This window comes from Peromyscus maniculatus, chromosome 1, assembly GCF_049852395.1.
Source record: "Peromyscus maniculatus bairdii isolate BWxNUB_F1_BW_parent chromosome 1, HU_Pman_BW_mat_3.1, whole genome shotgun sequence".
NCBI lineage: Eukaryota > Metazoa > Chordata > Mammalia > Rodentia > Cricetidae > Peromyscus > Peromyscus maniculatus.
In genome coordinates, this window is record NC_134852.1 from 25,422,334 (window position 1) to 25,449,749 (window position 27,416).

The following is a 27,416-nucleotide window of genomic DNA, read 5'->3' on the forward strand; positions in this document are numbered from 1 at the left end:
CCCTGGGAGCTGGAATTGCTGTGGGGAGTGGGGAGTGATGCCAGATTCAACTTTCTTCAATGTGAATCACCATTGCCTGCTGTATTTTCCCTGGATACTGGCTGCTGGGGTCCAGACAGGTGTGCCACAGCACTTGGGAGTGGAAGCAGGTGGATGTCTGTGTGTTTGAGGCCAGCCTGGTCTATATAGTGGGTTCCAGGACCCCCAGAGCTGCATAGTGAGACCCTATCTTGACCCTCCCCACAAAAGAAAGGTGGAGTCGGGGTATGCTTCCAACCAGAGACTGGGGGGTGCAGGAGGGTACTGCAATGATATGGGGTGTGGGAGGCTCTGGCTGGCTGGGTCAAGGTGTCCTGCAGGTGACAGAAACATGCCGGACAGATGTGGCGGCAGGCTGCAGCACGTGAACAGTCACTCACACCCCAGGCGCTACATCCTCGTGGAAATGAGTTTATTATCATAGAAAGATGGAGAGAAAGATAAGGAAAGAAGGAGAGAGAAGAAAAGAGAGGAGGGGAGAGGGGGCCATGGTACACACCTCATGGCGGGGGGAAGGAAGGAAGGGCAGAAGAGAGCAAAAGGGGGAGGAGTTTTCTTCTTAAAGGGAATGTGGGATGGCGTCTGGAGGACATCGGGCGGGTGCCCAAGGGGTGGGTCAGAATGCTAACATTCTTCTGTTTTGATTATTATAAAAAGGTGAGTTATTGATAGCAAGTGGGGGGAAGAAAGAGGGCGCTGAATTCGTGAGACTGCTTCACGCTGACAAGGGGCGAAGTGGGGAGGGGGAAGTTGGAAGTCCGGGGTCACACACGGCAGGAGGTATAAGTGAAGAAGCAGAGTTGGCTGTCATGGTGGAGATCTCAGACATGGAGATCTTAGGCGTCTATTCCTTGAGGATGTTTGCAGGAAAAAAAAAAAAAAAAAAAAAAAAAAAACTAGATTGTTACCCTTGGTCTTATGAGCTGGGCTAGCCATAGGAAGAGTGATAACTCCCAGAAAGAATGTGTACAGAAGTGACCTGGATGTACAGAAGAGGCAAGGGTGAATGAGTGAGACATGAGAGCAGATGTGCCCTTTATTGGGACATCTTGGAAAACCAGGTTCCAGTTGCTGGGCAGGTGCCCACCTGAGGCTGGAGAGGTGGTACCAGGAGTGAGTTGAGGGATGATGTGTTCTTTAGGAGTACAAGAGCCATCACATCTGCCCCTTCTCTGGAGGTGGGGGTGCATCCATCCCAGTTGGCATCCTTGGAGCTGGAATATCTGGAGAGCACCTTGTCCCAGGCAGGAGGAGCAAAACTGCAAAATATGCTTGAAAATGGGTGAGGTCAGCCGGGCGGTGGTGGCGCACACCTTTAATCCCAGCACTCGGGAGGCAGAGCCAGGCGGATCTCTGTGAGTTCGAGGCCAGCCTGGGCTACCAAGTGAGCTCCAGGAAAGGCACAAAGCTACACAGAGAAACCCTGTCTCGAAAACAAAAACAAAAACAAAAACAAAAACAAAAACAAAAAAAAAAAAAAAAGAAAAAGAAAATGGGTGAGGTCAAAATGGGCTCTGGAGACTGTTAGTTTTCGTCAGACCAGATGTCTTGATACAGTAGCAGAACTTTCCCCAGGAATCTGTAGGTATCTGTAAGACAGCTGGAATAGATTTACATCATAGCAAAAGGGTTAAAAATCCATAGAAATTTAAGGACTCTTAAGAACTGTTTGTAGTCAATGCTGTATCAGTTTATCAAAACTGCATTTATCAATATTAAAACTTTGAACCTCCAGCGTTATATCTGAAACTAAACCTGTACCATGAAGTCTGTAAATGAGGCATGCCTGTTTGTATTTTTAACAGGAAACTTATTAACAAGCTGTCAATGTGCTTTGGTCTTGGGATTGGGGCTGTTAAACTGGTACCCTAGTCATCAAACACCATCAGATCTGAGAAGGATAAATTTTAGAATTAGTGAGACAGCTTTCTAGCTACCTAGGCAGCAATCCCAAGTCTCTCTGTGGTCGTTGGGGGACAGAAGCCCCAAAGGCAGCAGTTGTTCAGCTGATAGGCCCAGAAGATCTGACAGATGGTTTTCTGTGAAGTAGAAATTTGGGGAGGTCATCTTACCTGTCTTGGCAGAGAGGACAATTGACTCCTGTTGCTCCTCTTATTCACAATCTGGACAGGATCTCAGCTTTTCACTGCATGGCTGGCCTTGCCATGAGCTTCCAGGTGGAAGTTCTTCTGCGGCCATCCATCTTCTTGGAGGAGACACAGGATGCTGCCAGGAGCTGACATGTCTCTTCATCATAAAAAGCTTTTATATGAAATACCATATTCTTAGATCTCTACAGGTATTTGAGGACTGGGGGAACAAAATCTGTTAGATGTGAATATACAGACTTCCCAGTTAGTTACAGATTAATGATGTTAGCAAGGACAAGGAGATTTACATTCTTAAGCCTGAATAGACCTTGAGTAAGGAGGTGTAGTCGGAAGTTTTCCTGGTCCGCCCACCTCCCACACTCCCCCCACCCCCATAGCTGCTTGGACCCAAATAAACACACAGAGGCTTATATTATTTTTAAACTATGACCATGACAGGCTTTTTGCTAGCTAGCTCTTAAATCTTAAATTAACCCATTTCTATAAATCTATACTTTGCCACATGGCTTGTGGCTTACTGGTACTTTACATCTTGCTTCTGGCAGCGGCTAGCAGCATCTCCCTGCTCTGTCTTTGTCCTTCCTCTCTCTCTAGTTGGAATGTCCCACCTAGCCTTATTCTACCTCACCATTGGCCAAACAGCTTTATTTATCAACCAATCAAAGCAACACATATTCACAGCATACAAAACGACATTACTCATCAAGGAGAGATCTTTTTTAAGCTGTTGGCAGTGATATCTGAATTTGTTACCATTTTTAAGGCCTTGCAGTTGTAGTCCTGATCTTTATTATTTTTATTATATTTATTATAATCCTGAATGATTTATATAGAAATAATAATTTCTCAAGGTTATATAATACCTCATTTGTTCTGCATAAAGAAGGTAAAGTATCTTATCTTATTGCAATATTGAGTCCAGTTTCCTGGTATATCAATGGGCATTTGGTAGCCAATTGGTCCCCTATGCCCTGCCTTCTAACCTGTCTTGGGAACAGGAAACACAGGATGATGCACTCTCCTCCATAACTGCTTCAGGCTGAAACGGAGTGCAGATGGTCAGAGCCCTGGAAGGCAGGCAATGGGGAATTTATAAGAAGTATGTGGTCATCTGACCTGGCTGTAGAGACAGGAAGCAATTACATTCGGCTGAACTGGTCCACATCACATAGACAAGAGTCTCTGCTGGCATCTGTAGCTGGGAAACCTGGCGGCTGCTTCAGTGTGTCTGCCAGCCTACTGAAATATAAACTAGAGAAAAAAGTTAAAATTTATGAGTTTATTTGGAACCTTTAGGCCCATGGTCTTAGTAATTGGAGACCAGGAAAGAGAAAAATGCCACCCTCAGGAATAGATAGGTGAGGAAAACTCACTTATCGGGGGTTCTTTTGACCTTTGTAAAGTGGATTCAATAGCTTCTTTTGATCTTCTGAGGTTAATATGAATTCTTATTTTATAAAAGAACATAAAAGTTTGATATAAGGCTGGAGAGATGGCTCAAAGGTTAAGAGCACTGGCTGTTCTTCCAGAGGTCCTGAGTTCAATTCCCAATACCCACATGGTGGCTCTCAACCATCTGTAATGAGATCTGGCTCCCTCTTCTGGCCTGCAGGAATACATGCAAACAGAACACTATACATAATAAATAAATAAATCTTTTTTAAAAAAGTTTGATATATTAGTATTATCAGTCAGTATTGAAATCCAAATTATAGAAAAGCAGTTGATGGATAGGTAACCGAGGAAAACTTAGTATCCTGAGCTTGTGACCCAAACAGTATCAGAATTGTATTAATGTTAAAATCTGAAATTTTAAAATCTTAAACAATATCTATAACAATATCACTTGCATGTGGTTTTGCTGATGTCCTAGAGGGGACTGCATACGCCTCTGAGCTCTGCCCATATGAATGGCCACAGAGAAATAAACGCCAAGCCACAATTGGACCTCTGCCCCACCCAGATGGCTAGAGTGCCGGGCACCCTGCCCATGCTGGAGCCACTGACAGGAAGTGACTTTTTGCTGCCCTTAATAAAGATGGCAGTGAAGTCATATGACCTGTCTGTCTTTGACCTTAGCAAAGATGGCACCTGACCAGGTATTCACATGGATTTTTTGTTTTGTTTTGTTTTTTGTTTTAGACAAACTGAACAGATAAGGAACAGATAAATTGAAGCATTTAAAGTTAGTCAGATGGGCTGGAGAGATGGCTGGCTCAGTGGTTTAAAGCACTGGCTGCTCTTCCAGAGGTCCTGAGTTCAATTCCCAGCACCCACATGCTGGCTCACAACCATCTGTAATGAGATCTGGCGCCCTCTTCTGGCCTGCAGGCAGAATACTTACGTAATAAATAAATTTAAAAAAAAAAAAAAAAGTCAGAAACAAGTGTATGTGGTCACCTCCTGAGCCTCAGTAGCTGCTGCAAAGGGAATAATGCCAGCTGCCAGGGGTGGGAGGGGCTTGTCTCCAAGAGGCTCACCCCTGCAGTTAGTGTGGAAACAGGGAACAGGCAGAGACAGAACAGCATGAGACAAAAGCCTAATGGTGAAGGGACCAGACAGCAGCAGAGGAGAGGGATGAGGGGCAGAGGAAGGGTGAGGGGCAGAGGAAGGGATGAGGGGCAGAGGAAGGGTGAGGGGCAGTTTTAAAGGGTGGAACTGCTAAAGGAGCATGGGGGAGCGGGCAATAAGGAAGGAGTTGGGTCGGAGGTGAGGTACACGGTCCAGCGGACGGACCTTCAGGGTCTCAGAGGGTCAGTGAGGACCAATAACTGCTCAAGATAGCCAGTGGACTATCATACCAAACGCTAAGAGCCGTGGAATGAGTGGCTGCAGGCCGTCTCCATATGCAGTCTCATAGGAACAGGCGCCGGAGGGCTTAAAGCCCAAGACACATGGTGCTGGTACCGGAACTTCAGGAGACCATGGTCGACAGACGAGAGCATCCTCGTTTGTGGGAAATGGCCAGAGGGAAGGGGGGAATCTTACTGATCCCAGGGGTCCCAGTGGTGGGCGGTACAGCGTCCCAGTGTTTCTCAGACTGCCAGCAGGCAGGAGAAAGCGGTGGGAGAGCCTGCCGATGTCACTGGCGCCAATGTAATGATAGGGGGCACGGGAGGCCCTGGCTGGCCGGGCCAAGGTGTCCCGTGGGTGATGGAAACATGCTGGGCAGATGTGGCGGTGGGCTGCGGCACATGAACAGCCACCCATACCCCAGACGCTGCATCCACGTGGAAATGGGTTTATTATGATAGAAGATAGAGAGAAAGATAAGGAAAGAGAGAGAGAGGGGCGGGGGGAGGACAAGGGTGCACGCCTCATGGCGGGGAAGGGCAAAAGAGGGAGCGAAAGGGGGAGGAGTTTTCTTCTTAAAGGGAACGCAGGATGGTGTCAGGAGGACCCAGGTGGGTCCCCAAGGGGCGGGTCAGAATGCTAACAGGTATCCCTCAAGACTGTACCTGATCTGGTTCAGGTGCAGGCTCTTGGAGTGGAGCCGGTCAGGGGTCTTGAGGAGGGCCAGAGCCTTGAAGTTGCACCCTGGTTTGCGGTCTCTAGGCGTGAGACCACGGTGGAAAGGGTATTCAGATGAAAGGGCTGTACTGGTGGGAGGCACTGGACTTCTGGGGAGATTTGGAGGGAACAGAGGCAGGACAAGATGCTGGAGGTCTGAAACAAAAATAGGAGCCAGGTGGCGGTGGTGGCGTATTCCTTTAATCTCAGATCTCGGGAGGCAGAGCCAGATTCAGGTGGATCTCTTGAGTTCGAGGCCAGCCTGGTCTCCAGAGTGAGATCCAGGACAGCCAGGGCTACACAGAGAAACCCTGTCTCAGAAAAAAAAAAAAAAAAAAAAGGAAAAATCTAAATACATGTAAGACTCCTCCTTTCTGTGGGGAACACTGACTACCTCTAAATTGGTTTGTTTTGCATACTTGAGTTAAAAGTCTGCATACAGACATGTGTAAAAGTCACAAATGGGCATCCTGGTTTAGTTAGAATTTTAAAGGATTCACAAAGGATGTTATAGGGGCTGGAGAGCTGGTTCTTTCATCCTTGGTGAGGACTAGGGTTCAGTTCCCAGCACCCACCTGGAGGCTCACAACCATCCATAACTCCAGATCCTGAGGGCTTTGGCTCCTTCTTCTGGCTTCTGTAGGAACTAGGTGTTCACACACAAACACTCAGGCAGAGCACTCACAGAAAATAAAAATAAGTACACCCACAAATAAATTCTTAAGTTGGTAATTCACAGTAGTTAGTAAGATTTCTAAAGACTACACATGAGTTCAAAGCCGATGCTAAAAAAAAAAAAAAAAAAGAAATCTATTTTGAAAATACTTTAGCCGGGCGTTGGTGGCGCACACCTTTAATCCCAGCACTCGGGAGGCAGAGCCAGGCGGATCTCTGTGAGATCGAGGCCAGCCTGGGCTACCAAGTGAGCTCCAGGAAAGGCGCAAAGCTACACAGAGAAACCCTGTCTCGAAAAACCAAAAAAAAAAAAAAAAAAAGAAAATACTTTAGAGGCTATAACAAAGCAAAGATAAACTCTGGGAATAACTTTCTAGTAAATTCTATATCGAAGGGAAATATCATGTCCTGGGTTAAAGACAGAGGGGGAAAGAGAGAGCTTCCGGCTATTCTGAAGTTTCCCCATTTGTAGCCAGGCATGGTGGCACACACCTTAATCCCAGGGAGGCAGGTTGATCTCTGTGAGTTCAAGGCTAGCCTGGTCTACATAGCAAATTCTAGGACAGCCAGAGATACATAAAGAGACCAATATATATATATTTATATTTATATGTATTTTCTCATTTGGAAAGGCCATGTTCCCTCAGGAAGCCACACTCACACGGACCGTGGTCATCTCTCTTTTATCCACTTTCACACTTAAGCCTGTGTGACACTGTCTTTATTTTACAAGCCGGTCCTAAATAAAATTCCTTTCAGGACTGAAGCCTTGAATCCCAGTTTGTCCTGAATCAGGTCCCTAAAGCTTAAGGGGAATTCTTCCAGCTGCTGAGGGTGACAAGGTGGAATGGGGTCTCTGTCTGCTCAGGGCTAACATTCCTGAGTGGTCCTGCTGCAACCCATCTAGTTGATAGGTTTCCCCACCCTGCTCCTGTCTGCCCCCCCTACTCCCCCCCACCTCCCCACCCGCTCAGCTTGGCTTGAGTGTTAACCTTGGGTTCCTTTGCTTTTGTTTCTCTGCCCAGAGATCCAGTGAATGCCAATAGCACCAAAACTAGGAATCCCCTACCAGTGGTTCTCAACCTTCCTAATGCTGAGACCCTCTAACACAGTTCCTCATGTGGTGGTGACCCCAAAACCATAAAATCATTTTTTTTTTTTTTTTTTTTTTTTTTTTTGATTTTTCGAGACAGGGTTTCTTTGTGTAGCTTTGTGCCTTTCCTGGATCTCGCTCTGTAGACCAGGCTGGCCTCGAACTCACAAAGATCCACCGGCCTCTGCCTCCCGAGTGCTGGGATTAAAGGCGTGCGCCACCACCGCCCGGCCATAAAATCATTTTTGTTGAGACTTCATCACTATAATTTGACTGCTGTTGTGAATCATAATGCAAAATATCTGTGGTTTCTGATGGGCTTGGGGGTCGAGACCCATGCGTTGAGAACCACTGCCATAGAATCATTTATACTTGGTTCCTGGGTCCCAATAATAAATAGTACATGGCTTTGAGGCAGACATCATCCTAAGACCCGATACCCCACACATCTGAAGCCAGTCTCTTGCCTCTAGAGAGCAGCCCAGGACCCAACGGAAAGACTTCCCGGATGCAGCCTGTTCAGAACAGCTGCCTTCTGGCGTGCTTCCTCCAAACCCGGAGCCTCATGACCATTGTCTGTGCCTCTGCTTATCTGCCATCTTCGACACTGTATAGAGCCAGCAGCTTCCGGGGTGAGAGAGGGGGTGGAGGGTTGGAGTGGGGCCAGGGGAAACACTCTGGCAACCTCTTCCCCTGTGATGGTCCCAAGAAGAACTGGGTTCTACAACGTATAAACCTAGGCATTACAAGGATTTTTGTTGTTTTTTCAAGACAGGGTTTCTCTGTGTAACAGCCCTGGCTGTCCTGGAACTCGCTGTGTAGACCAGGATGGTCTCGGACTCACAGAGATCCACCTGTCTCTGCCTCCCGAGTGCTGGGACTAAAGGTGTGTGCCACTACCACCTCCTGGCGAGGATTTTTTTTTTTTTTAAATCACTACTGCCTCTTTAAAACAAACAAATGAACAGGCAGGTTTTCACAAGGTCCACAGCTTAGCCAAATCTATGTACAATACAGTTCTAGGGGCTGAAGAGATGGCTCAGGGCCATCTGTAAACCCAATTCCAGGGGATCTGATGTCTCTTCTGGCCTCCAGACTCACCAGGCACACCAGTGGTGCCCAGATATACATCAGGCAAAGCACCTGTACACGTAGAATTTAAAAAGAAGATACAACTCTAAATATTTTTTTATTTAAAAAATATTTGTATTATGTGTCTGAATGTACACATTACGTGAGTGTCTGGGAGTTACAGATGGTCATGAGTCACCCTTGTGGGTGCTAGGAATTGAACCTGGGTCCTCTACGAGAGCAGCAAATATTCTTAACCACTGAGCCGTTTCTCCAGACCCCTATTTATTTATTTATTTATTTATTTATTTATTTATTTTTATTTTTATTTTTATTTTTATTTTTATTTTTATTTTGTTTTTGTGGCAGAGTTTCTCTGTAGTCCTGTCTATCCTAGAATTAGCTCTGTAGACCAGGCTGGCCTTGAATGCAGAGATCCACCTGCCTCTGCCTCCTGAGTGCTGGAATTAAAGGCATGGGCCACCACCACCTGAGTATGGGTTGGTTGTTTTTTGATTTTTGTTTGAGAGAAAGAGAAAAAAAAAGAATATGAAGTTGGATGGGTAGGGAAGGAGGATCTGGAAGGAGTTGGGGAAGGGATTTGGTCAAATACATTGTATGAAAAGAGATTTTTTTTTTTAATGAAAAAAATCCTTTGAATGAGAGAGAGGGCAGCATATTGTCAGCTACTGCTCCAAACTGGAAATGGAGGAAAATCATGTTAGAAAATAAAAAAAGGTCCAAAATTGATATCCTGAGATAAAATTAATGTGTGATTCTGTTTACAACACTAAGGTTTTCTTTTCTATTTTTTCCTTTTTTCTTTCTTTCTTTTTCTGTTTCTTTCTATCTTTTTGTTTTGTTTTGTTTTGTTTTGTTTTGTTTTTCAAGACAGGGTTTTGCTGTGTAGTTTTGGTGCCTGTCCTAAATCTTGCTCTGTAGACCACGCTGGCCTCGAACTCACAGAGATCTGCCTGCTTCTGCCTCCTGAGTGCTGGGATTAAAGGTGTGTGCCACCACTGCCTGACTGGCTATTTTTTCTTTTTTGTTTTTTTGACAAGGTTTCACTATGTAGACCAGGCTGGCCTATATCTCAGAGATCCACCTACCTCTGCTTGCAGAGTGCTGGGACTAGAGACACTAGGCCTCATGTGTTTTTTACATAGTCTGTTTCCTCTCAGACTAGCCCTGCATCCCTGTCTTGGTTAGGGTTACTATTGCTATGATGAAACACCATGACAATGCTGGATGATAGTGGTGCCTTTAATCCCAGGGCTCGGGAGGCAGAGGCAGGCAGATCTTTGAGTTTGAGGACAGCTTTGGTCTACAGAGTTCCAGGACAGTAAGGGCTTCACAGAGAAACCCTGTCCCTAAAAAAAACCAAAAACAAACAAACAGAAAAAGAAGCCAGGCAGTGGTAGTGCACACCTTTAATCCCAACACTTGGGAGGTACAAGCAGAAGGGGTCTTGACCCACAGGTTGAGAACCACTGCTCTAGGAAGGAGGGGAAGGTTGGGAAGGCAAACTTCTCTCCTTTTTCCTCTGTCAGGAGACTTCAGCCTCTCTCTGCTTGTCTGGTGACTGCTGCCAGAAATCAACGTGATCTTGAATTTTAATCAGGCTTTATGCAATTTCATCACATTATCCTCACGTGTGTCTGCACACACACCCCAAAATATGAAAAAATAAATAAATAAATCCAACTAGGTACTAAATACTTTCATTAGTCACAAAACTGAAAATTTTGTGATAAAACCTAAGGATGCCCAGGGTCCTGAGTATTCATTCATTCACTCACTCACTCACTCACTCACTCACTCACTCACTCACTCACAGGTACCCAAGTCTTCCCCAGGTACATGGCCTTCCCAAACAGCAGCCTAGCCCCTTGTCCTCACAAAGCCCTGGTTCTAGTGGACTAGATGGCAGAGCAGTGAGTGCTTCTAGAAAGTACAGCCAGGGGTTGACTGTAAACACACTGGGAACAGAGAAATAAAACCGGAAGGGATGACCCAGGGTCTCTGGAAGAGGAGGTCAGGGAAGGCATCCTCCACCCCAAATATAAAGGGCAGACACCTGAAGAAAGGGTTCCATGCAGAGGACACAGCTTCAAGGGCATTGCGGGAATGGGGTTCAGGTTGCTCTCCCGCACCAAGCAGGATGGACACGCCCCCGCCGCCCACACACCGGGCTGGATGATGAACACCACCGACCCAGTATTAATGAGTGTTTTCTCTTTCCTTCTAAGCCTTGCTTTTAACCCACTGGAACTCAGCCGCCACAGCCCAGCGGACTACTAAAGAAATAACGATTCTCTGCTGCTGAAGGGGGAATGTTGCTCTGATTTTATTCGTAGGCAGTCAGAGACTCTTCCAGCCTTGGACTTGGACAGAGTAGCCCACGTTCATATAGGCCGTGAGATTGTAAATTAGGAAATATCCACTAATTCACTTAAGCGGGGGCTGAAGGGAGCTGTAGAGAGATGATACCCTTCAGTAGATGTGGGGCGTTTACCCACCACCCCCACAGCTTCCCAGAGTTTTCTTGAGTGCGAGCAGCAGGAAATATTAGATAGAAGGATTTATAGCGGAGAATCTTGCGGAGATAAACAGATAGAAAATAAAGGATAGCCTTGAGAGGGCCTGGAACCTATTCCAACGGGCCCGGACTGTCTCTGGTCCAGGGTTTTTATAGAGACGCCAAGGGGTGGAGCAAAAGACCTCCTCCCCCAGCACAGCCAAGTGCAGGCCATCTCAGACACCTGCACTCAGGCCCGTGGTCCTGATCATCCTCTATTCGGACCTGCTGGGTAAAGCCACGAGGAACCCCAGAACGGGCTCCCACAAGTAGATCCCTGCTGCTCTGGAATATCAACCAGGAAAACACGGCTCTGCGCGGAAGAAACCTTGAATACATATGCGTACCTTTGAACACACAGTCAATGATGCTCTTGATGTCTGAATGCTAGAGAGGGTTTATTCTACTTCACACACACAGCACTGTAAGGCCTGAACTGGGTCTCCCTCCCCTCTGCATTGTGTCCTCATGGCAGGGTGGGAGGATGGGTGGTGGGTGGGTGTGAACACTTAATGGTGGAGGTCATCAGAGTCCTTCACCTAACTCCACTCTGCAGAGAGGCGGTGTGTGCTGGATAACCCAAAGCGGTCGGTCAGTCTCAGCCCAGGCTCTTGGGGCTCTTACCATACACATGGCCCTGTGGGAGTCAGGCAGGCTGAGGAAGCCATGGGATCCTCACAGAGGGATGAGTACCTGGAAGCCCTGGCTCCAGGCCTCTGTCCCAGACTCCACCCCAAGTGACCCTGGGGACCTTTCCTCCAGGGCTGGAATTGGACTTCCTGTTAGGGCTTTATTGGCCTGTGTAAGCAGCCCGCCCACTGCCATGACAGCTACGTGTAAACTGGGTCCTCTGGCCATCTCTTTCTGCTGAGACTCGGTGTGGAGAGCAGACCTGGATGGGTGCTCTTGGCCTACTGCTCTGGTGGACTTCTAAGAAACATGTCCTCTTGGCAACTGCTTATACTTGGAGTCCAGTTTAGTGAAATCTCACAGCCAGGCAAATGGTAACAGACTACTGATTTGGGATGCCTCACTGTCACAAGATCAGGTCGTTGATCATACTTAAGGTTAACTTATAGCCATGACAATGACCATTTACCTTGTGTCCTCTAATACGGAAACTAAGACATGGAAAACACAGTGCTGGATTAGTCACAGGCAGCAGATATAATGAAGCACAGGATGCTACAGCTTTAGCTGCAACTCCTCCGCCCCAAAGCCTCATTAGATGTCTGTGGACCAGAGAGAGGTGGCTGAGATCCGTGAACATGGACTACTCCCATTCAGTCCCCTCCCCTTCCTTCACAAACTGTGGCACAACCCTCTCTCCGAGTCACAAAAACCAGAGTCCAAGAACGGGGCTCTCTTTCCCTCACCCGCCAGTCAGCTGACACTGGAATCTACAGACTGTGCCTCTTCCGTAACCAGAACCTGGAAATGAACAAGAGGACGAGGCTGCACCATGAACATCGCAGGTTCAGCACAGCTCTGTCTGAGGGCAGATGCAGGGGTATCAGTGTAAGCCCTTCAAACGTTTCATGTCCAAGGGGAGCAAGTGAGTTCACATGTCCGTGATCAGTGAGTGACCCCTCGTCCCTTCCTACGCCACTGTGGGGAAAACTCTTTGTCAATGGTGTGAAAAATGGAGAAACATTCTTGGCCAAAATTACTAAGCCATTAAAAAAAAGCCAGCATAAAACAGAAATGCAAAGGGGTTAAGAAGAGACTGGGGTCCGAATCAAAAGCAGAGTCAATCCTCAGAATTCATGGGGAATGGAATTCAGGAGCTTAGCACACCCCAAAAGCTGTGGAAGCTCTTGAGTCCCATGTTAAACAGGGTGTCGTGTTTGCATGGAGCCAAACACATCCCTCACCTGCTCCAGTCATTTCTGATACTTAATACCAACACTGTCTAGACAACAGTCATGCGCGTGAAGTGAGGAATGGCGGCAGGACTCACATTGTCCATTGGGCGGAATGTGTTCCTAAACAGTTTTGAGCTGCATCCTGTCGGCTTCCTTATCACTGCGGACTCTCTAGCCCACTTCCGCAGCCTCTAACATGCCTCATTTTGTCACCCGCGTATATGCGCACAGACACATAGACACATTTACCGTGTGCTGTGTGACGTGAGAGCTCCTGTGAATAATCCAGATGAGAACAGAAGAACCCCCATTCTCCTCAGCCAAGCTACCAGGGTGGGTGGATTAGATGACAAATTGCCGTCACTGAAACCCCTACATGCTGTGGATTCTGACACTGAGGAATGACACAGACGCGTTCATCTGTTTCTGGCAGTGTGCTCCAACGCAGCCATGCGCCAATCCATCCACTCGAGGTGGGGCTAACCCTGCCTGCCTGCCTGCCTTTCGAAAGGTCATCTAGAGAGGCATAGCTTTTCCTTTTTCCTGGCTTTTCGCTGCTTTCCTTTCTTCCAGGCACTGGGAATGGCCTGGTCCTGCTTTCTTCCACACTCTGGGCCTCTTCGCTCTTTTCTGAAGCTCCTCCCCCTCCCTTCCCAGTAAAGCTGCTTGTCTGCCCTGTGGTTGGTGTGCCCTGCTGACCTCCATTCTGACTCACATCCCTGGCTCCTCTCTTCCTTGTCTCCATCTCCCTTTCCAGGCAGCCGTCAAGATTTCCATCTGAATGCCCTGCTCTGTCCTTTCTAATTTTGAAACATATTTAAAATGTTTTATTTTATGTATGGGTGTTTCACCCTCATGTAAGTCTGTGCACCCTTGCATACCTGCCTGAGGCACATGCAGGCCAAGAGAAGACATTGCAGACATCGGAAATAAACTTATAAAGGGTTGTCAGCTGCCTTGTGGGTGCTGGGAATCAAACCTGGGTCCTCAGGAAGAACAGCCAGTGCTCTTAACCACTGAGCCATCTCTAAGGTTCCTTTCTTTTTCTTTTTCTGACAGGGTCTCACTGTGTAGCCCTGACTGGCCTTGAATTTGCCATGGACATCAGGCCGACCTTGGACTCACAGAAATGTGCCTGCTAGTTTGGCATTAAATGGGTGTATTACCACCTCAGGCCAGCCCCTGTATTTGATTCCCAGCACTGGAGAGGGATTCAGAAGACAAAGAAATCTAATGGAAAGCAGAAAATATGGCTACACCTTGGAATCATTGAGACCTTTGTTCAAACGATGGTAAACCCCATTCACAAATTCTAATTTAATTGTTCTGTAATGGAATGCAAGCATGGGCAACTTTTAATCACCTATTGGTGCTAAAAATAGGCAGTTGTCATGGTTAATGGTGTCAGTTGGAAAGACTCTAGAATCTCCCGTGACAGGCCACAGGCACACCTGTGAGGGCTTATCTACGTGGGGGCAGCCTCAGAGAATGTCTGGAGATATTATCTTGGTCACTTAGTACAAATGACAAGACCCATCTCCAGTGTGGGTGGAACTGCCCCCTGGCCAGGACTTCCTGGACTGTGCAGATGGAGAAAGCACACTTGGCACTGTGGACGGTGGGTGTCATGTGACCAGCTGTGACCTTCCCACCCTCAGGGACTCTACCTTTGAACGTGAACTGGATAAACACGCTGTCCCTTACGGTGCTTTTCTCAGTACTCTGCTAACGGGCCCCCACCCTGCAGACCTCAGCACACAGCTGCCCCTTCAGCTCCTCTAGCCCCTCCCCCCTCCAGTAATGGGCCGTTCTAACCGGCTGACTGGCACCCACTTTTACCCCCCTGTTACTCACTCCCGCTCCACTATGGGACCCCCTCCATCTCTCTCTACCCATTCCAACCTGGCCACAGTTCTCCCTTGGTGAGGGGTTGTCGGGGTGCATGCAATGGTTAAGGTACATGTCTCCTTTTCATTAAGTGAACTCTCTCAAATAGAGAAAAAAAAAAAACCACCTGGGGTCTTATATGTCTAACTCTACTTCTTTCATTAAAGAATTCCAATATATCACCCGACCATATAGTCTCACCTTCCATGATTATATATGGATATCATATATCACCTTCATATACATATACATACATTATATATAATTATATATATTATTATAAATATATATTATATATATAAACATATATTATAATATATAATATTATATATATAATTATATATAATGTATGTATATGTATATGAAGACCTCAGGTCAGGGTCCTCAGCTGCAGCCACTAAGAGCCCTATACCCCCCTTGAAAAGGAAAGCTCCCCCATTTCCCCGTCTCCTCTGCATCCTCCGAAGCTTCTCCCCCAGAGGCCGGCTTCTGTACCCTCTCCCCCTTTCCTTCTCCCCCAGTAAATCTCCCACATGAATTCTGTGTATGGTGTGACTCTCTCCTGCCACTAAACTGCAGCACACAGCACCCAGGTCATCCAGAAGATGAGGAAAGTCTCCCCAAGGGAGAGTGCCCCCAAGGGAGAGTGCCCCCAAGGGAGAGTGCTCATGTCGGTAATAGAGGCAGAAGGGAAGGCGTTAGGATGAGTCCTGGAAGTGTGGTTCTCTCAGGGTTGCCCAGCCTGGGTGGAAGGAGCCTCCTTCAGGGCTATCTCAGGCAACTCTTTTATAGTTATGAAGAGTGTGGCTAGGTCTGGGAAGAAGAGGTCCCCTCTGTAAACACACAGGAAGGAGGGAATAAATAGTCAGTGGGCCCAGGATCTCCTGCAGAGCAGGACCTGCAGTAGAACACTGTAGGAAACCTTGGAGTCGCCTTAAGACACCCCAAGACCAAGTTCTCAGCACAAAGATTTATTTGCCCCAGAGGGACAGAGGGCAGGGAACAAGAGATAAAGACAAGAGACAGAGGACAAGGGAGAAGGGGCAGGGGCATTTGTCCTGAGGGGGGGGACGACAAAGGACTGCCTCTGGATAGAGAGGAGGCAGATGTGGCCCATAGGAAAGATGGTGGTTTATTAAAGGTAAAAGGGGAAACCCTGTGTTAGGATGAGGTGTTTAATTTTAACTGGGCGTGGTAATTAGGGCAGCCAAAGGGGACTTTGATTGCTGGATTCAACACTTTGATAGTTGGACCTTGGTAGTCAGCCTCAGGAGGAGGAAGGGGCCAAATAAGGGACTAGGCCTTGGTGTCCAGCTTTAGGAATGTGATCTAATGGTTTTTAGCAAGGCAGAGGGAGTGGGGGAGAAGGGCAAGGCCTGCCAGAGCCATGTTTGCCAAGCTTGGTCTGGCTAGAGACCCTTCATACACGACGACATGACTGTGCTTGATGCCATGAACTCTGCTTCAAAATGGCTGCATTGGTCTGTGCTATCAATGTAATTCACCGCACCAGGAGCTGTTAGGACAAAACGGGATCTCGGACAAGATCTCACCGTAAAGGCCAGCCTTGGGCAGGAAGCTCAGCCAACTCCCTCCTCTCACCCATGCATTTACATATATGGATGAAAAAAACCTGCAGACAGAACTGTTCAAAGGCATTTTACATGTGAAACCCGTCCTGCCCAATCTCCCATCAGTATTCCAACATCGCGTGGATGACTGATGTCTAGGCAGCACAGGCATTTGATAGGAGAAACAATTTGCACGTGAGAGAAGATGTGTTTAGAACTCTGTGTAGTCATTGTACCATTTTAACAGGATTCTGTTTTTGTTTTTTGATTTTTTTCAGGATAGGGTTTCTCTGTGTAGAGGATTCTGAACACCTATAAGCTTTTGGTGTGTAGAGAGTGCCTGAACTCTGTTCCCCATGGATCCTGAGGTACCATTTGTATTTAATCCAGAATCTATGTCTTTCTTAACCCCTTTGCAATTCTGACCCCCATGTTGAATTCTGTTCCCAAGCTGATGTCTTTTTTTTTTTTTTTTTTTTTTTTTTTTTTTAATGGTTTTTCGAGACAGGGTTTCTCTGTGTAACCCTGGCTGTCCCGGAACTCACTTTATAGACCAGGCTGGACTTGAACTCACAGAGATTCGCCCGCCTCTGCCTCCCAAGGCTGGGATTAAAGGCGTGTGCCACCACCACTGGGCCACTGATGTCGTTTTTAAATCAAACTCACTGTGTGACTGGACTGGAATGACATTCCTCTCGACTTGTGTTTTATTTGGGGATTACAGGTGTATGTCACCATGTTGGCTATCTCTATGTCTGCATCAACCATCTTCTCGCTAGAATCACCCACTTTCCCTAGAATTACCCACTTTCCCTAGAATCACCCACTTTCCCTAGAAGTACCCACTTTGCACACAAGTGTGAAAGGAACTTCCCAACTGTAGTGAGGAAAGAGAGAGGATATCATACACTGATCAAGAACAAGTAGACGGGGTGACTTTTCTTGGAGCTGAAGGAGTTGGAGATCTCACACAGATACTCCCCTGCATCCTCCAGCCTGAGGGGAGCTATGGTGAGCCTGTGCTTTTCAGGGGACAGCGTCATCCTCCTGCTGAAATCCAGGGTCTTGTTATTGAAGATCCAGCTGACGTCAACTCCCGAGTAGGGTGACATGCAAGTGAGAATTGCAGCGTTCTGTCTCCCCACTCTAGTGGTCTTGACTTGGATGGTGGGCTGTGTCACAATCTCTGTGTAGAAGAAACAGAAGAGACCAAATGAGAGATTCAGCGACAGAGATCTCAGCCAGCCCCTCCGGGCTCCATGCGCACCTCATAAGGTTTTTTCAATAGGGAATTCAGGGCCGAGGCTACAGCCAGACATCTTGTGTTTGAGACCTGCCACCCATGGCCTGTGTGACCCTGATTCAGCCACTGGATCTCTGTTTCCCTATAATAGGACACATGGCGAGTGATCATTGCCTTGTCTGTGAGTTAATCTTAAACAAGGACCTGACCTTGGGATGGGGGAGCTACCCAAATCAGGGTCATCTATTACCATTTGCCTGGGATTTCTCTGGGATGGACCCCTGAGGATGAGCTGTTGCCATGGGCACCTGCACAGCTTTGAGAACAGCTGGCTGATGGCCTGGGCACCCATCTCGCTCTGCTCTGTATGCTGTTCTCAGGGGACCCAGCTTACATGTGGCTGTTATGGTAGTGGGCGGGCTGCTTACACAAGCCAGTAAAGGCTTGGGCCCTGTCAGCCCTAATAGGAAGTCCAATCCCAGCCCTGGAGAGAAGGTCTCCAGGGTCACCTGGGGTGGATTCTGAGACAGAGGTCTGTCTGGAGTCGGGGCTTCCTGGTGCTCTCGTCTGTGTGAGGATCCCATGTTTTCCTCAGCCATGCCCTGCCTGGGCTTCTCAGGGTCCTTCTCTGGGTCATGTTCATAATGACAGTTCCAAGAGTCTTGCCCGAGGCTAATGTCCTTAGCTGAGTTACCTGTTGCACATCCTCCCCTCTGCAGGACAGATTTGGGTGATGGTTTAACTCTCCCATGTGTGTCCTGCACTCAATGCTCAAACCCCAATGAGGGGACCCAAGGCAGAGAGAAGGCGGGCACAGGGCAGCCCTGACATTGCTGTGTGTTAAGTGGAATGATCTCCACCCAGCACCCACAGGTCACAGAGAGTCACTTACTGTACACCTGGAGGTAGACATGTGTTATTTCACATTGGTAATATGTTCCAAAGGTTTCTAGGGTGTAGATCCCCGTGTCTTCCTGGGTGACATTCTGGAGCAGCAGGGATCCGTTGGTGTACACCCTCTCCCTACCACTGTATTTACGCCCCCATTTAAGTGATTGAGAGGCTGTTTCATAATGTGCAATTTTAAATTCTTCAAAGGCGCGTTTGCCTTTATACCAGAAAAAGGCCTGAAGCTTCTCTGCCTGGTTATCAACACGTAGAAGAACATTTCCCCCTTCAGGAAGAGAGGGCGGTACAGCCTCAATAGATGGGTGGGCCACGGCGTTTGAGGTCCAGCAGGCTAAAAGGGAGGCTAGAAGAAAAGCGAGAACACCCATCAATCTTGGGTCCGTGTGTCCTGTGCATGTGTGCCCATCACTCAGCCTTGGTATGTGGGTTGGGGTACGTCCACATACCAAGGCTGAGTGATGAGCACACATGCAAGGCAAGAAAGCCACATAAACCCCATTCCCACAGTGCCTCTGAAGCTGCGTCCTCTGCATGCAACTCTTTCCTCAGTTGCATGGCTCCCCCCTCATTGTCCTCACATCTCTGTTCACTCTTGGGAGTATTTTGGGGGATGGGAGGTGCCTACCCTGACCTCCTTCTCTGGAGACCCCAGGTCACACATTCCTTATTTTCTTGCTCTGGTCCCTTTGCGTTTGCAGCCAACCCCTGACTGAACCTTCTGGAAGCCTTTGATTCTCTGTCTCCCCTCCATTAGCGTGCTGGCCCTGCCGGGACTAGGGACTCAGTGGTGAAGAGTTGCTCTTACTGAGGACCTGGGTTCAGTCCCCAGCACCCACATGGCTTCTCACAGCTGTCTGTAACTCCAGTCCCAGGGGATCCAATGTCGTCGTTGTCGTGTAACCTCCTCTAGCACGACACCCAGGGAGTGGCACAGACAGACATTCAGGCAAAAGAGCACATGCCAAAAATAAAAATAAGTGAAGCCTCAGAACAAAGGCCCATGGAGTCTGCTCTCTGTGGGAGGCCAGGTGCCTGGGAAGGGCTTGAACACCTGTGGATGAGAGGATGAAGGAATGAATGTGACCAGGGCCTGGGTACCCAAGTGGTTTGTTTTTTACAAACTCCTCGTTTTGGGAGCTGATGAGTGTTTAATGCCATGGGTTGGTTTATATTTTTCCCATTTATTTATATATTTGCTCAAGGGGGGGGGGGCGAGGGAGGTGAGAGAGGGAGAGCAATTTCACAAAGCCTAATTGCAATTCCAGACCAGGTCCATTATTTGGCCGTGGTCACCCTATGAAGTGGGGGAGGCTGAGGTCTCCCGGCAGCAGAAAATGGAGCCAGCTTTGCCTTTTTCTCCAGGGAGAATGCTGCTTTGTGTGAACCAGTCCTCCTGGGGCAGATAAGGAATATTCAGACAGGAGGCGTGAGAGCCAAGGAGACCACGGACTCCTTAGCTTCTAACGTGATCACCTCTCTGATAGCCATCTGGATCTTTATATCCACAGGGCTCTGCTGAATTCAGATGGCTGAGCCAGTTCATCAAATGCAGCCCAACAGGCTACCAGAGGCCTGGCTGACACTGTCCTGATGTGACGGTACTGCTACCAGCCACTCACCAGCAACCTGCAGTCAACTGAGCAACACAAAATGCCATCCAGCTTGCAGAAGCCTGAAGAGTTTGTGTCCAAGCCTCCATGGCCCTCTTCTGGAGAAGGCGTCTTAGCTGCCCTTCCCCCACACCTCCCCAAGTCCTCTAGTTTCCTTCTCCAAAGTGTCTTGAGACAACTTAACACACTCCCCTATCTCCCCAGATAGAGTTGTAAGCCCCTGGAGGCACACGAGTGGCCAGGCCCCTCTCCCAAGGACCTCTAACAGGTTCCTCCCACAGAACACTCTAATTGCCCTAACAGCTGGACCCTGACCCCATCCTACAGGATAAAAAGCCCAGTCTTTAGACATGAAATCCCACCAATCTCCACCCTGGAAAGCTCCACAGTGAGAAGTTCTACCCCCTTCCCAAGAAACTCTATATAAGCCCTGTATCCTGTTCAGTTTGCTGCTTTTTCTCACCGGAGCAGAGGCAGCCACTCTCTTGGTTTTTTTCCCTCCTAATGAATCTCTTGTGTGAGGTTCGTTGTGCAGTGTGACTTTGTGGTATTCCTTGGCTCCCGGCTGCCAGGCTACCTTTCCATCTGAGCTGTAATGCTGACAGATGTGATCTTTTCCATGCTGTACTCTGCCACGCCCCGTGACAGCCTGTAAATCTTGTGTCCTCAAGGAAAGATCTTTTACCTGTATCCACCATCACACGTCAGACCTTCACACTAACGACAGGAAAACACAGCTCTCATGTCACAGGGGAGAAGAGAGAGATCGAGTGACCGTAAGGCCAGAAACACAGATTTAGATTTAGTAGTTCCAGTCAGTACGTCAGGCTTTGTAGGCACAGCTTCCTTCCAGGAACTCCCCTCCACAGTACCCCCCTGCTCAAGCTTCACACTGGTGCACAGGGAGTCCATATTATAATACAATGTCCCTGTCAGTTACGTGGTTCCTAGCAACTGATGTAGATGAGGCTGGACAGCAGACAGGGCAGCAGTCTTCAGGAGAGGGCAAGAGCTGGTAAAGCCATTAAGGAACACAGCCTGGGTCTATCAAAACTGTTAGTTCTCAGGATCTCAATCTTATTTCTTTATCTTTTACCTTTTCCTTTCTTTTTTGTCCTTCCTTCCTTCTTTCTTTCCTTCCTTCCCTCTCTCCTTCCTTCCTTCTTTTTTGTTTGTTTTTGCTTTTTTTTTTTTTTCCAGTTAGGGTTAGTCTGTGTAACAGCCCTGACTGTCCTGGAACTTTCTCCGTAGAAGAGGCTGGCCTTGAACTCACAGAGATCTGCCTGCCTTTGCCTCCTAAATGCTAGGATTAAAGGCATGCACCACCACTGCCCAGTTCTCACTTTTTCTTTTTCTTTCTTTCTGTCTTCCCTCTCTCACAGAACTTTCTGTGGAATGTGGCGACATCAGTATGAAAGTATCTCTTGCATTCTATGAGGCTATAACTTACGTTGGAACCTCACAACCAAGGTAGTAATACACCTTGAGGCCACTTAAGACTTACCAGTGGTTCTCAACCTATGGGTTGTTATCGCCTTGGGGGCTGCATATCAGATATCCTGCAGGTCAGTTGTTTACATAATGGTTCACAACAGTAGCAAAATTGCAGTTATGAAGTAGCAATGAGATAATTTTTTCTTTTTTTCTTTCTTTCTTTCTTTCTTTCTTTTTTTTTTTTTTTTTTTTTGGTTTTTCGAGATAGGGTTTCTCTGTGTAGCTTTGGCTTTGTGCCTTTCCTGGATCTCTCTCTGTGGACCAGGCTGGCCTCGAACTCACAGAGATCCGCCTGCCTCTGCCTCCTGAGTGCTGGGATTAAAGGCATGTGCCACCATCGCCCAGCTGAGATAATTTTTTCGTCGGGGGTGGGGGTTCCTACAACATGAGGAACTGTATTAAAGGGTCACAGCATTAGGAAGGTTGAGAGCCACTGCTTAAGATTGATATTCTCAATCAGCATTCAGCCATTTGTTCAACCTGCCTTTAAGAGAACAAAGTAACAACCAAATCTCACTTGCCTTGGCTTCCCCAGCCTAAGCTAATGCATAGCTGTAATCTTACATTATATGCTCTTCCTTGCCCTGACCCAGGAGTGATGCACCTGTGTATCTAAGGATGGAGTGGTCGTCATTTGTTGAAAACATCTAATAGCTTGAGCAACCTCGTAGACTATAAATATCCACCATAAATGCTGGAAACAGCATGGATGTAGTGATGTTTGCAGTGGACACTTGCTTTTCTAAGTACTTCAGAAATAAGTTGGAGGAAATAACTTGATCCCTTATAATATTCTGCAGAAGATTTCTGTAACGTGTCCATCTTTCCTTCCATGTTGGATGCTTTCTGTGCTGGTCAATAATTGAGAGAGCAAAGGTCATTGTTCGGGACAGACAGATTCCCAAGATAGATAAGATAGACAGCATTCAGGCAGCCAGGGGGGACACAGATTCAGACTTACACAACAGATAGGTTACAGACAGGCCAGTAACCACCAGCTAGCTACAGAAGGTTACAGAGAGGCCAGCAACCACCAGCTACAGAGGGACAAGGGCTGGGACAGGGGAGAATTCTGGTTTGGGATGGATCTTACTCAAGCCAAGCAGGAAGGACGTCTCTGGTGTCGTTCGTGGGACATTGATGGGTGCTGGTAACTCTGAGTTTATTGCGACTATGTTTAACAGACTCAGTAGAACAGGTTATTATATCTCAAATTAAAATCATGAAGAACACTGGCCTAATGGAGTAATGCTAACAGATGAAAGGAACAACTCACATTTACATATTTACAAGTCTAGATTGATCGTATGATTATCCTGTATTTACAGTTTTGTGGATGTTAGGAAATATCTATTCCATTTTGGAGTATTTAAGCAAATCTGCCATCTTTTCCTGTTAGTTTTTCCTTTGTCCAGTGTGACCTTCAGCTATAAACATCAGCACATGAAGATGGATCAGGAGGAGCCCCGGGAATGTCAGTCCTGAGGGGACAGAGGCATAGCTCCACCTTGTCAGCAGCAGCCACCCGAGGAGTCCCCTAAGCTTTGGGGAGCTGGACTGAGGCCAAACCAGGCTTCACAGGTTAAGTGCTAAAGGCAATTTTAGGATTGGCTGAGGAATAAAGACATTTTCACCTCAAGCATTAAAAAATAAAAAATACAAAAAAGAAAAAGAGCAGGCTGTGGTAGGTCAGTGTGAGGAAGCTTCCTGAAGACAAGGGCTCTTTAAACACCGACATTTCCACACAGCGTGGACTCTGTATCTCTTTTGCTTTATCTTTAAACGGGCTGTGATGTTTCCCTTTTATACTGAATTTTACTGTTTGGAGATTCAGAAGAAGGAGGCACTGTCAGAAAGAGAGGAGAGTAAGAAGGTAGCCCAGGAATCTATCTTCACACTGCTTCGGCACCTACTTTTAAAAATTGAATTTGGCTAGGCAGTGGTGGCACATGCCCATAATCCCAGCACCCAGGAGGCAGACGCAGGGGGATCTCTGTGAGTTCAAGGCCAGCCTGGTCTACAGAGCGAGTTCCAGGACAGGTTCCAAAAAAAAAAAAAAGAAAGAAAGAAAGAAAAAAATTGATTTTTATATTCATTTTTAGTATATCCTCACATGCAGTTTTCATAGTTCTTGCTACTTTGTCAATTGCCAATTTCATAATTTCTTTTTTGTGTTTTCTTCCGGATACAGGGTTTCTTTGTGTAGCCTTGGATGTTCTGGAAATCACTCTGTAGACAGGCTGGCCTTGAACTCAAGAGATCCGCCTGCCTCTGCTTGCTGAATGCTGGGATCAAAAGGTGTGGGCCACCATCTCCAGCTATAATTTCTTTTTTATGTTATTTACACTGTAACAAAAGTGGGCAGCCTACTTGTTACTGTTAAAATATTTTTAATTGCCAGTGACAGCTAGCTAATTGCACTAAGTCAACCAATTTAGAGGTAGTCAATGTGTGGAAGGGACTTATTTTTTTCTTTATTCCTCCAAGGTCTTGTCTCACATTGTTTTAAAGGTTCCCTTTCCCTCCAATGTCTCCCACAAACACATCCCTTTCTCCTGACACTCTTTCTACAATGTTCTCTTGCCTAGAGATCCAAGTGACCCCGATATGCAGAGCCAAGGTCCTGATCCACCCCTACCACACCCTTGACCGATTACAATCCACAGAGTCTGCACCCTCCACTAGCAGACCTACCTCCACCAACCTCTGGTAAGAAACACTCCTCATGAGCATGGTGACCCCTTTCTGGACCCCACTGGCCAGTACTCAGAGAAAATACAGCAGGCAATAGTGATTCACGTTGAAGAAAGTATAATCTGGCAACCCCCACCTCACCACCCACCGGCCCCCAACACTTCCGGTTCCGGGAGCTTCCTTCAGCCCAGCCTCTCTCTGTTCCTCCCCGTACCCTCTGGGACTCAAGCAGAGAGTGCGTCTCCCCTCAGGGCCTTTCCCGCTCTGAGACCCGCCACTCTCAGGACCCATCTCACCTGTGAGCAGGAGCCCTTTGCAGAAGAGTAGAGAGAGGGGCGCCATGGTCTCTGTGCCTGCTTGCCTCAGCTCCAGCTCTGCCTCACACCTGTGCTCTTCTTATTCCTCCACACCCGAGCCCCATGGGAGCCCCTCCCAGGGTCACAAGGCTGTGGGTCATGTTGTGTCTCATCCCAGTCTACTGCTGCTACTGGTCCCTTCCAGGCTCTCCCTCCCTTCCCCCACCTCTCTTTCTCTCAGTCTTTAAAGTATTTTTAAATGAGTTTACATTTCTTACTTCTCAACTGATAGATTAAAGCCCACAGACAGATATGATTATACTTCTGGAAGTCTGAAGTCCAAAATGAGTAACTAGTCCCGAAATCAAGGCATCTTCAGGATTACAAAAAAAAAAAAAAAAGTCATAGAGGTTGAAGGCTGAAATCATCTCTACCAAATGTAGCTACTGGAGATGTCTTCAAACATTTTGTCTTAACATTTTGGTTTTTGGTTCTGTTGTTTCTCTTTGTTTGTATGTTTGATACAGGGTCTCATTTTATATCTCTGGCTGCTTGGAACTCACTATGTAGATCAAGCAGGACTTAACTCAAGCAGCTAATGTCTAGGAGGTATTAATGGGGCACTTGGCTTGTTTATTTTATTTCATTTATATTTTTTGGTTTTTTGAGACAGGCATTCTCTGTGTAGCCCTGGTTGACCTGGAACTTGCCCTGTAGACCAGGCTGGTCTCAAACTCACAGAGATCCTCCTGCCTCTGCCTCCTGAGTGCTGGGATTAAAGGCATTCACCACCACTGCCTAGCATTTTGTTTTGTTTTTGTTGGTTTGGATGAATTTTTTTTTTTTTTTTTTTTTTTTTTTTTTTTTTTTTTTCGAGACAGGGTTTCTCTGTGTAGCTTTGCGCCTTTCCTGGAGCTCACTTGGTAGCCCAGGCTGGCCTCGAACTCACAGAGATCCGCCTGGCTCTGCCTCCCGAGTGCTGGGATTAAAGGCGTGCGCCACCACGCCCGGCGGTTTGGATGAATTTTGTTGGGGTTTTTGTTTGTATTTCTGGGCTTGAGGAGGGAATTTCTTTGAGTGTGTGGATGGGACTTCACAGTGTGTGCACTTCTGGCTGTCTTAGGACTCTCTATGCAGTCCAGACTGGTCTCAAACTCTTAGGGATCCACAAGTACCTGCTTGACGTCCTGTCTAAGTTTGATTTCTGTTGCTGGGCTAAACACATGACCAACATCTACTTGGGAGAGAAAAGGGTTTATTTCAGTTTATAGTTTATAGTCCATCATCGTAGCCAAAACCAGGAGTCAGGAACTGAAGCAGAATCCATGGAGGAATTCTGGTTAATGGCTTACTTCCATGCTCATGTTCACCAACCTTTCTAAAATAGTCTAGGCTCAACTGCCTATAAAAGATAAGTCCACAGTGCGCTGGGCTCTTCCACATCAACCATTAATCAAGAAAACGCTCCACAGACATGCCACAGGACAGTCTAATAGAGCCTCTTCCCAGAACTGTCAAGTTGACCACAGAATATTCATCATCACGGGTTCATCCCTTGTCAATTTGACAAACATGTCATTGCTGAATCATAACCTTTCCTCTCTAGTTTACCCCCAGGCCATGGTAATATTATTACAGATTTAATATACAGTACAACTTTAGAGGTCTCAGTCTTCAAACAAACAAACAATGTCATCACTTAAAAGTTCTGCATCTCAGGGCTGAAGAGATGGCTCCGTGGTTGAGAGCACTGGCTGTTCTTCCTGAGGACCCAGGTTCAAGTCTTAGCACCCATATGGCAGCTCACAACTGTCTGTAACTCCAGTTCTAGCAGATCCAACACCCTCATACAGATATACATGTAGGCAAAATACCAATGCACACACACACACAAAATAACTTAAAAAAATTCTAGCCAGGCAGTGGTGGTGCACGCCTTTAATCCCAGCCTCAGGAGGCAGAGCCAGGCAGATCTCTGTGAGTTTGAGGCCAGCCTGGTCTACAGAGCAAATCCAGGATAGGCACCAAAACTACACAGAGAAACCCTGTCTCAAAAAACAAACAAACAAAAATTCCCTATCTTATTCTATATCTTATATCTATATCTTATTTTAATATCCAGTATCTAAACTTTGGGCTCTTTTAGAATTAAAAAAAAAACCAAGTTATTAATTCTACTCCAAGAGGAAGAACCAAAGCATAAAAACAATCACATTTAAGCAAAACTAGAATCTAGCAGTGTAGCTCAAATCCCATACCTCAGCGGTTTTCATTTTGAACTCACTCATGATTTGCTGGGTGCCACAGACAGTGAGGAGCCCCTATCTCCCATTGCAACCCATGTAGCTTGTCTCATTGGCTCAGGCTAGCTCCCTTCCACACCTGCTGTCCTTGGCATTTATCCTGGAGTCCTGACATCTCCAACATGCCAGGATCTCCATTGTAGCTGAGACTTCACCCTCATCAATGGCTTCCTGGCCTCTCTTCAGGGAAACTCTGATCAAAAAGAACTTGGGGGAGTAATGGATCTATTTCACATTCCATCACTGAGGGAAGCCATGGCGGAGACTCAAGGTTGAATGATGCCTTGATAAGTGATTTAGATGTAGTCCTGTTTCTTTTAGTGCTCTTGTATTTGATGCATAAATGTTTACATTTGTAATATCTTCTTGGTGAATTTTTCCTTTCATGAGTATATACTATCCTTGCCTATCTTTTCTGGTTTGCATTGATTGAAAGTCAATTTTGACAGATATTAAAATAGATACAG

The 27,416-nt window shown here is 46.9% G+C and overlaps 1 protein-coding gene across 1 annotated transcript; it reads right to left on the minus strand.

Annotated features, from left to right (window-relative positions):
• Positions 1-17,079: 17,079 nt before the first annotated feature.
• LOC121825725 (cell adhesion molecule CEACAM15-like) lies at positions 17,080-24,754 on the minus strand. Its single transcript, XM_076566837.1, has 3 exons — positions 24,647-24,754; positions 18,536-18,895; positions 17,080-17,586 (listed from the first exon to the last, which is right to left on the minus strand). The coding sequence occupies exons 1-3, from the start codon at positions 24,690-24,692 to the stop codon at positions 17,303-17,305; spliced, it is 690 nt and encodes a 229-aa protein (XP_076422952.1). The 5' UTR covers positions 24,693-24,754; the 3' UTR covers positions 17,080-17,302.
• Between the last annotated feature and the right edge of the window lie 2,662 nt (positions 24,755-27,416).

Bases quoted from the DNA above. Each gene is read 5' to 3' on its own strand.
- LOC121825725 (XM_076566837.1), bottom strand. From the start codon at position 24,692: ATGGCGCCCCTCTCTCTACTCTTCTGCAAAGGGCTCCTGCTCACAG. The intron at 18,896-24,646 runs GTGAGATGGGTC...CTTTTCTTCTAG, and splicing joins CAAAGGGCTCCTGCTCACAG to CCTCCCTTTTAGCCTGCTGG. The intron at 17,587-18,535 runs GTAAGTGACTCT...TCTTCTACACAG, and splicing joins TGTCTACCTCCAGGTGTACA to AGATTGTGACACAGCCCACC.